We start from the raw sequence: 10,227 nt of genomic DNA on the forward strand, positions 1-10,227 counted from the left end.
CACGGCAACCAAACATGTCCTTAGGGCAGTCCCAATGAAAGAAACTAGTAGTTTCTATAACATAGGATATCGCACCAAAAAAGTACTGCTTTCCAACCCATGGTTTCTATGAGTAATAACTATTTTCTCTTTCTCTCTCCCAACTCTATCTTTTCCTCCAATGGGAGTACGACACGAGCTCCCTAGAAACTGGTGGTTTCTCCCCAATGGCGATTTCATGATTTCTTAGTGCATTGGGTCAAGAGTAGACCTGGTTTCTTCATGAAGAAACCATTTCTATGATTTTTGCTCTCTTTCTTCATTAATTACGTTGCCACATCAGCGTTTTGCCTACGTGGCAAGTCATTTAATGAGGATAGAAACCATCATCAATGCACCATTGGGACTGCCCTTAACGTATCATCAGGAGCTACCATCTTTTGTTGTAGTTGTATAGTTGTCAAGTGATAGATTAGTATGGCGGACTATAAGGGTGTGTTCGGTAAGGATCTAGATTCTCATAGAAACGCTTCGGATCCGGCTTCTTAAGAAACGTTTCAGACAATGACTTCGTAAGATCGTTTGGCTGGTGGGTTAGATTCTGATCCCTGAAGAAATTATTTTTTATATAAAAAATAATATTAATAAGAAATGTTCCAAAAAAATAAGAATTTTTTATGGTTGAAGATCTACTTAAATACTATTCATTTTAATTTGTTGCACTTAGAAAGGAAGGTCCCGTTCGCGTGTCTTTAAACCCGGCTTGATTTGTTTTTTTTTCATCCGGAACAGTGTTTTTCTCTCACAGATTCCTCCAGATTCTTCCAAAATTCCTCCGAGCGCACGCGACCGAAAATGGGAAAAAATACAATTGCTAATGAAGAGAAGATGGAAGAAACACAATCGAACGAAACTACTCCTAGGCCGTTTCACTAGCATAGCGTAAAAAATGAGAATCGTTGCACTGGTTTCTTGGCCAAAACGCTGTGCCTTATTTCGTTTGGCACTGATTCGTGGGATCCACGGCAGAATCGGAAACGTTCATGCTTGCCAAAGGCGCCCTAAGATAATCGTAGACTAAAATTAGAGAACAAGTTCTATTGCATAAGCTACGGAAAGTTCAGAAGTATGTATAGCCAACAAGATAGGTTTAAGTGGAACTCAATAAGAATGGTATTTTCACGAAGCAATTAAAATGTATAAAAAGTTAGTAAACCAAAAGGAGCAACGGTAAAGAGACCATTTGACACCTCCTCTTTAACTGTTATGTGGCGCTCTTTGCTTGGAGAGTGATTCAAGCTGCATTTGGTTTACGCCCAAGATTAAGGTGGCATGTCCTACATTGAAGACCATAGCATTCGAGATCTTCACCAATCATGAGTGGATGTCTTCTAATAGCTTAGTGCTTGTGTTTGGTTCCCACATACTAAAGTTTTAGTTCCGTCACATCGGATGTTTGATGCTAATTAGAAGTATTAAATATAGACTAATTAAAAAATAAATTATACAGATGGAGGCTAATTTGCGAGACGAATTTTTAAGCCTAATTAGTCCATGATTCGACAATGTGGTGCTATAGTAAATATCCGCTAATCATGAATTAATTAGGCTTAATAGAATTGTCTCGCTAATTAGTCTACTACTGTGCAATTAGTTTTATAATTAGCTCAACGTCTGATATGACACGGACTAAACTTTAGCTCCTGGATCTAAACAACCAGTTAATTAGTATGTGGCTTGAATTGACATTTTGTTTCCTTCTCTTGATTGCTATTTTAGGAGCATGTTTTATAAGCCCGAGGCTATAATAGAAATGTAATGACAAATGATTAAGTGATAACTTGCAAGGACTAGAATGAAATTCCTTTTTTTCTAAAAGTGGGATCTACTAACTCCGAAGTACAACCTTTTTAAAGTTAATATATATATAAAGTAACGCTTGAAATCTTTTGAAGGTGAGGAGGGCCGATGTAATAAAAACATACGGGAATTTGAAAAAAGAAACAAAAAGAACTTTAGCAATTTAATTTTGATTATTTTGGTTGAATGAAATTCTCTTGAAATTAATAATGTTACTAAATTGATTTATTGTTTTTAATTTTAGTGCCTTAATTCTTTACCCTATTTATTTACATCTTCTTATATTTTTGGAATTCTCCTTGTTTTCTAAATTTAGCAATATAAAGTACTGCAGATAGGCCCACAACTTGGCCCGAATCACTTTCTAAATTTGAAAAGAAAAACAAGGGGGTTTGAAAGAAAAAGTAACTTTAGCAATATAGGTTTGAATTTCTTTTCATGAAATGAAATTCTTTTGAAATTAGTAATGTTATTACATTGATGGTTCACTTTTTATTACTTTAATTAAGACTTCCAGTGTATGGGATCTAAACAACGAGAGCCATTTCAACTTGGAACTATAAACTCAAAATATTAGGGAAAATTTGGAAGAAAAAAAACACAAAGAACTTTAGCAATGGAAGGTTTTTCGTGGAATGGAATTATCTTGACACTGATAATATTACAATGGGGCTATATTTTACAAATCTACTGTTTTATTAGTTTTTTAATCCACTTAACTTATAGGGTTTCATATGTAGTTACATGCCTTTTTTTCCAGATTTCAGAAAATTCTCCTCGTTTTTCCGTTCCCCGTTCAGAAATAGGGCCGAGTATTGCAGATAGGCCCACGCAAACTGGCCCAACCTGCGTGCCAGCGTAGTACTGACGCGTATCCTACCGTATACGTACAGCGCAGTTGTAACGCGTATCCTGCGTGTATAAAATACGCTCCTACCTCGCCGTCTCCCTCCCTCCTCTGTTTCGCGCCACATCTAATTTGATCCAATCCGATCCAGTCGCCGAAACCCTCGCCGTCGCTTTCGATCTGGCTCGCTCTCGCCATCTGATCCAGTCGCCGAAACCCGCGCCCTCGGTCTCGCTTTCGTTCACTCTCGCTCTCGCAATGGCCGCCGCCGCCGCCATCGGCCTGTGCGAGGACGACCGGGGGATCCCCCGATCTCTCCCCCTCCTCGCAGCGCTCGTCGAGGAGGATGCCCGCCTCCACGCCGCCGCCGCCGCCGCCGCCGCCTCCCAACCCGCCGGAAGCGATCTGGTCCGCGCCTTCCGCGGGCGGACGGTTCCCAAGGTGCCAATCCGGGACTTCCTCGAGCGGATCTATGTGCTGGTTCGGTCGGAGGCCGCCACCGGACAAGTGATCCGCGTCGACGGTACGTGTTTCGTGCTCGCTGGCGTTTATCTGACGCGATTCATCGGCAGCCACGCGGCGCGGGTGGCGGGGATCGTGGTGGAGCCGTCCACCGCGCACCGGCTGGTGGCTGTCGCGCTTTTCCTCGGCGGACACTCCCCCAAGAACTGGGCCGCCGTGTTCGAGGCCGCCTCAGACCGCGCGATCCGCACCGGCGAGATCGCAGGCCTAGAGGAGCGGTTCTTGCGCGCGATCAGCTCCCGCTTGTTCGTGGACGGCTACGAGTTCAAGTGCTTCTGCGGGGTGCTGGAGAAGGTGCCCCTGCCGCCGCGCGGGAGCTGCGCCAGTAGGAAGAGGCAGGCGGACGCCATGGCCGGAGACGAAGAGGAGGAGCACCGCCGCGTCCGCACTTGCCTGCCACCACCCACCGTGATGTCCAATTAGGATTCTAAACTGAAATTTTTACGAACTCAATTCAGTCAATTCTTATTGTTTTCGTTGCTTGTTTTACGTCTGTTTTGATTTTGCTGTAGGCACAGGGCTTTGAGAAGAAGATGGTGAAATTTCGTGGCTGGAGGCTAAAGGACACAGTCCACAAGTTGTTTTCGTTTTGGTCATCTGCTCGTGGCCAGGGCCACAAGTGGAGTTTTCGTTTGGGTCAACTGCTCGTCACCAGGGCCAGTCAAGGTTGTCTAACAATTCGAGCTGCAGCCGCTGTTATCTCCTTGGAAGAGTTTATTAATTTCTGTAGATTTCTTAAGATTTGAAGTCAATGGGAAGGGCACAGTTGACAGTATTGTGTTCTGAACTCTGAAGGTTTAGTGGTTATGGTACTTTAGCTACTGTCAAGTCACTCAAAGAGTATAATGTCCTGTCAGATGTCAAGTTAATAGAAATGCATAATGTTGTGGTACTCCTTGTTAGTGAAGTATATCAGGTGATTAGGATGTGGTTCTTATGTGGTTCTTCAGTACCAGATTCATGTGTGATTCTTCTTGTCTGTGTGTGTATAAAGTGTTATTCTTAACACCTGTGTCACTTCCAGAGATGAGGAGTTGCACCACCCCGTCTGAGCTTGCCGGCCACCACCCGCCGTGATGTCCAATTACGATTTTTCAAACTGAAATACTAACGAATTGAATTCAGTGGATTCTTCTTGTTTTACTTCGTCTGTCTTATCGTTTTGGCTGTAGGCACAAGGCCGTGAGGAGAAGAATCCTTTTGGCTGTAGGCACAAGGCCGTGAGGAGAAGATGGTGGATGCTCGTGGCTGGAGGGAAGGTGTCTTCGATTCAGTCAATCAATTCTCCTTGTTTTGGTTGCTTATTCTACTTAGTCTGTCTTGTTTTGCTGTAGGCAGTAGGCACAGGGCTGTGAAGAGAAGACGTTGGATGCTCATGACCAGAGGGAAGGTTTCATCGATTCAGTCAGCATTCAATTCATTCCATTCAATCAATTCTCCTTGTTTTGGTTGCTTCTTCTGTCTTGATTTTGCTGTAGGCACAGGGCTGAGAGGAGAAGACGGTGGATGCTCACATGCTCGTGGCCAGCTGCAAGTCGCCAGGGATGCTCGTTGCTGGGCCCGAAGTGGACGAGATGCTCTCCCTGGACCAGAAGCCACAGAACTGCTCCAGGAGGTTTCAGTAGTGACTGGTCTTAAAACCAGCCTGGGTGGTTATCGATCTGCGCCTGTGTATTTCTGCATCGTGCTGTCCGTTTCATCAGCTCTTTGTTTGCTTGCAGCTCTTGTACAGACCTCGTCGTTGCTGCTCACTAGCAGAGCAGCTTGCTGTGTTTTATATGTACTGGATCGTCAAGTACCAACTAAAACCTGTGTTTCTTCAGACTGTTGTGTGTTGTTGCATCAATGGCATGTGTTTCGATCTGCTATATGTTTCAGCTACCTACAACCTGCTGCGGCTGCTGCCGTGCCTTGGTTCACTGTTACCCAGCTGCAGCAGCCGTGCCTTGGTTCGCTTGCATCATTTGTTGAGAGGCATCCATCCATATTTGCTTTTTCATGGCTAGCCCCAACATCAACATAGCTTGCTGGAATGTCCAGAGGACTGAAATCTGAAGTCAGGAGAGGCATTGTGCACGAAATCGTCGATTCCTTGCTGCCTGCTTGGGGAGCTACCGAATGCTGCCGCCGGCCCATTGCCGCACGCGTGTGGGCATCCTGTTGCTTTGGGTTGGGATGAGAGCTTACTGGCATCTCGATCACAATTTCAGCTACATCCTGTTGCTTTGGGTTGGGATGAGAGCTTACTGGCATCTCGACCACAATTTCAGCTACTGTTCAGATAAAAGAGTGCCACGGATTTTAGAGTTACTGTGTGTCTGTGTATGGCCACCTCATCTATTGAGCAAGGGAATTGCTGGTGCCTGGACGTCGGATAGGATATAATTTCGTCGGATGGTAATCTGGGCATACTCCCACCCACCGAACGGCCTAACAGAACGATCCATCAGAAAACGCCATCGCGCGACCCCGGCTTCGGTCGCCAGCTCGCCTGCCGCAGCGCCGTTCGCTGCTGCATGCGCTCGTCCATCCCTGCCTTGTCCCGCCCCACACACGTGCTCGGGTCCTGTCCACCTCGCCCCTCCCCTTGAGTCCCTCCTCTTTCTCTGCGCGGGTGGGACCCGGGAGCCAAGATGAGGATGAGCATGCCCCGCCCGCAGTACCCAGGCGCGCTGCACGCCCCATCCGCCGCCCCTTGGTGCTCGGACCGTGCCCTCATGACTCTCTGAATATACCTCCGAAACACGAAAACACTTTCAACATAAAACAACATACATCTTAAATAGATGAAACACTTACAACATGTGTGAAATATGTGCAATATCTAGATAAAACACTTGCAACTTGCAACATGGAAGCACTTATTGCAACATAAGACTGAAACATTTAAAACATATCCTTGCAACATGTGTGAAACATGCGCAACATTCAGATAAAAACGCTTGCAACATACGTCTAAAACATTTTGAACAAACGCTTGCAACATGCCTCTGAAACACTTGCGACATGCCTCTAAAACACTTGTAGCATATGTAACATCACGATCTACTTTTACAGCATCCATACGAAACACTTGCAACATACCTCTAATAACACCTAAAACACTTGAAATATACATTTGCAACGTAGAGGTGGGAAAAGGCCAAGGCCAGTTGATTCTGACCTCGGAGTAGGAGCCGGCGCCGAGCGGCAGCGTGCGAGCACCACCAGCTCGTGGGTGGCCTTGGCTCGGTAGGGATCGACCTGAGGTGCGCGATGGCACGCCAGCATTAGCAGAGGCGGGCGACGCACCTGGCGGCGCGGGTGGGGCGCGTAACGGGCAGGAGCGAGGAGTGAGCAGCGTAGGATGAGGGAGCACGGGGGAGATGTCTGCTGCGGTGAATGCAGAGTGGGGCGGACTGACGGCCGCATGACATTGTGAAGCGTGCGAGGGGTGAACAAGTAGAATGATATTTTTGAAAGAGATGGAGGAGACGTACAGAGGAGGAGGCAGGCTTGTTGGGTCAGTAGCGCGCGCAGGCCCGAGAAGCGACATCCAATCGAACAGCCGCCCAATCCTGAGCATTACCGATCGAGCAAGGGACAAAAACAACACAAAACCTCAATAGAAACCTTATGGCTCAGCTTTTCACAAATGCTCAATGACATCTCCAGAATTGAAAATATACTTGAGTAATGAACGAAGCAACCCAACTCTCGTACGCCTAGACCATGTTTTCTGCAGCGAGGATTGGGATTTGTCCTTCGAGACGCACATATCCTACGGGGCCTCTCTTTACAGCATACTCATATCCCTCTCAAATCAAAGTGAACCGCCAAGGCCAAAACAATTTAAATTTGAAAACTTCTGGATTCATATGCTGAGTATTCAGCACGTAATCCAAATGGCCTGGACGGAGCATAACCCACATTCTGAACCTTTCCACCGTCTCAACTATAGGCTTCCAAGCACTGCACGACGACTGAAAGAATGGAGCAAATCGCTATTGTATGACACATAATGGCAAATTCCAATTATTTTCACTTAAAAATCATTTCCCAGCGGAGAAAAAAAATTTCATTCCAAGCTGCAAAGGGACCAAAGCTTGGCAATTTCGCATGAGGAAAAAAAGAACAAGTGGCGCATGAATATTTTCTAGAGTAATGGGAGTGACGAGACAACCCTCGGGGCCTCAGCACTGGGAGTGGGAGGATTTGAACTTTAGCCACCTTGAACTAGGCTCCCTGGACGCCCCCCTTTTACTGAGCAGGAGGTTTTGGAGGTGTAAGGACAGGTGGAATGCTAGGGGTTGAATAATCTTTTAAAAAATTATACAAGTACTACTAGAAACTCGAATACTCATGTGTATAACGAATTTTTCTATGTGTTTTTTTGGTACACACAAAAAAACTAGTAATTATTCTGTGGGTTCCAAAAATACCGACAGAAAAAATAAAAAAATCGACAGAATAATTACATGATTTTTCTGTGTGTGCCAATACATACAGAAAAATTACAAATATTCTGTGGGTTTCTATAAAACACACATAAAAAAGTAAACACACGCAGAAAAATAGAACAAGCGCCCTCATACTAACTTCATACAAACCACCGCAGTTTTTCTTTTTAATCTCTCTTTAAAACTTGTAACTACTCTTTCGTCCTCATCCTAACTTTAAATTTGATGATTTTTTCCTAAAGTTTTCTAAAATCACGCTCTATTAATTTATTGTGTTCTTATGGCTATTATTTTGATCATCTTTTCATGTGACTTTGTTTTATCAATTTAAAATTTGAATTTCAAAAAATGACAACTTCAAACAATATTTTAAAATAGTAATTGATTTCAGCTGAAAAAGTCATGAACATAAAAGTTGTTGAACTCATTAAGATCTAAAACTTTTATTTTGATCATTGTTTTATCCGACAAAGTGGTAGTAACATTGTTTATAAATTGATATATCTTTCATATAGTTTCATAAACTATGTGAGAGATTTATGGATTTGTGAACAATGTATACTACCACTTTTTCGGATGAAAAAATGACCAAAATTAAATGTTATATACCTTGATGAGTTGCACAACTTTGTTGGTTATGACTTTTTTAGCTGGAATCATTTGCTATTTCAAAATCTTGTTTGAAGTTATCATTTTTTGAAATTTAAAATTTGAATTGTTCAAACAAAGTTCGATGGAGCAATGACCAAAATAAAAGTCGTGGATCTTGATAAGTTTTACAAATTTGTGGTTTATGACTTTTTCATATGAAGTCATTTGCTATCCAAAAATTATGTCATAGTTTTCATATTTTGAAATTCAAATTTTGAATTATTCAAACAAACTCATATGGAAAAAGGACCAAAACCTAAGTTGTGGATATTGATGAGTTTTACTACTTTGCTATTGACAACATTTTCATTTGAAATCATTTTTGATATCTTAGAATTTAATACATTTCTACCCGCAAAAGAAAATAAAAAAAGAAAAATAGTCTTGGGCAAAGATGACTCCATTCTAGCCCAAATTGAGAGATAGGCCCAGCTGCAACTTCGGTTGATACCAGCCGTCCATCTCTCGATCCGATGGTTGAGAACATTGTTTGCCTCCCAAGTTTCTCTTCACCACATGCACGGGAGGATCCCATGCATACCCCTCTCTCTCGATGCCGACGCCGCTCCCTGCTCCCATGGCGACCTCCCCTGCTCCCAACTTCTCCTCGTGCAGCACCAGCACCCCCTCCTCTTCCTCCCTGCGTCGCGCGCCCTCGCACTAGGCAAGCTACCATGCCCTAGCCGGCTTCGCTGGCCATGCCGGCCGCCGCCGTCGATGGCTAGGGATGGACGGGCGCACCGCCGAGCTGCCGGGCAGGTCGTAGCTACGCGCCACACGGCCGCTGCTGCCCATTCCACCACAGAGGCCCTGGCCGAGCTGGGCACCCCCTGGCTAGGTTGTGATGTTGTTCATCCTGCCCCCTTTCCCGCCACCAGATCCAGAGCATGGGCCTGCCCATAGTGAGATCCAAAGGCTGCTCCCGGAGGAGATGGCGGAGGAGGCAGATCTCGAGCCCCTTACCCCCAAGCATCGTGCACGACTCCCTGAAAGGTCCTTGTGTGGTTTTGGTAATTGAGTGACAACCCTAGATGGACTAATTGTGTTTATGTGAGATACATAGGTGATTAGTCCACAAGTACATGTGTGTGAGCAACACATGCCGTGAAGGTGAAAATGGTTTGGAGATATTGCAAAGCTCACACATGTGATGATGAAGGAGCTTATTGCACATGAGACATGACATTGAGTCATGTGATCAAGGTAGAGAAGATTAAGACAAGACTTGGCTTGATGGAATGGTTGCAAGCGTGAAGGGCAAGTCAGAGGCTTTGGAGCGATGGACCGCATGGCGGTGAAGCTTGAGCAAGACTTGGCGCTGATGAACGAAGGCAACGATGAAAAGCAAGTGAAGTCAAGATCGATGAACCAATATGATCACATGATGATATGAAGTAGATCATATCATTGTTGATCATGTTGGTGCATGTGTTGCATCGACATTGGAGGAGATGGAATGGAATGCGTAAGGCAAAGGTATAACCTATGGCATTTCATTTCACCAGTCATAGGTGTGCAGAGAAGTTGATGACTGGGTTTATGATAGATGACCGTACTATCAAGAGGGGCAAACTTGTTTGCATATCGATCATCTAGTGCCACTCGAGTGATCTAACTTTGCATCGTCGCTAGGGTTGAGTGGCGTGGCAAGTTGAGTGGCTAATTCTTTGGAAAATGATTGTGAAAATGCTAACACACATACACATGGTGGTGCACACTTGGTGGTGTTGACATATTTGCAAAGGAGAAGAAGTTAGAGTTGTTGTAAATCAACTTAGAGAAGAGAAAAAAGGTTTTTTGGTGTACTCCAAACTATAGGATGGTCCTTGGATTGGAATACTGCTTTGATCCATTGCGATTTGGATCAAGTATTCATGTGGGATGTGTAGCCCTCTGAGTAAGCTTTCCAAAATATCCAAGATCATCAAA

General features: G+C 44.5%; 1 protein-coding gene across 2 annotated transcripts; it reads left to right on the top strand.

Moving 5' to 3' along the window:
* Positions 1-2,787: 2,787 nt before the first annotated feature.
* On the top strand, positions 2,788-5,030 carry LOC136551600 (cyclin-P4-1-like). 2 transcript variants are annotated; one of them, XM_066543148.1, is made up of 2 exons: positions 2,788-3,874; positions 4,233-5,030. In XM_066543148.1, exon 1 carries the CDS (start codon positions 2,945-2,947, stop codon positions 3,629-3,631), a length of 687 nt encoding a protein of 228 aa, XP_066399245.1. In that variant the 5' UTR covers positions 2,788-2,944; the 3' UTR covers positions 3,632-3,874; positions 4,233-5,030. The 2 variants fall into 2 exon arrangements, with proteins under 2 accessions (XP_066399245.1, XP_066399246.1); XM_066543149.1 differs by having other exon boundaries at positions 4,381-5,030.
* The last annotated feature ends 5,197 nt before the right edge of the window (positions 5,031-10,227 follow it).

Source organism: Miscanthus floridulus, chromosome 4 (assembly GCF_019320115.1).
Source record: "Miscanthus floridulus cultivar M001 chromosome 4, ASM1932011v1, whole genome shotgun sequence".
Lineage (NCBI taxonomy): Eukaryota > Viridiplantae > Streptophyta > Magnoliopsida > Poales > Poaceae > Miscanthus > Miscanthus floridulus.

Excerpts from the sequence above, each read along its gene's own strand:
- LOC136551600 (XM_066543148.1), top strand. The coding sequence starts at position 2,945 with ATGGCCGCCGCCGCCGCCATCGGCCTGTGCGAGGACGACCGGGGGATC.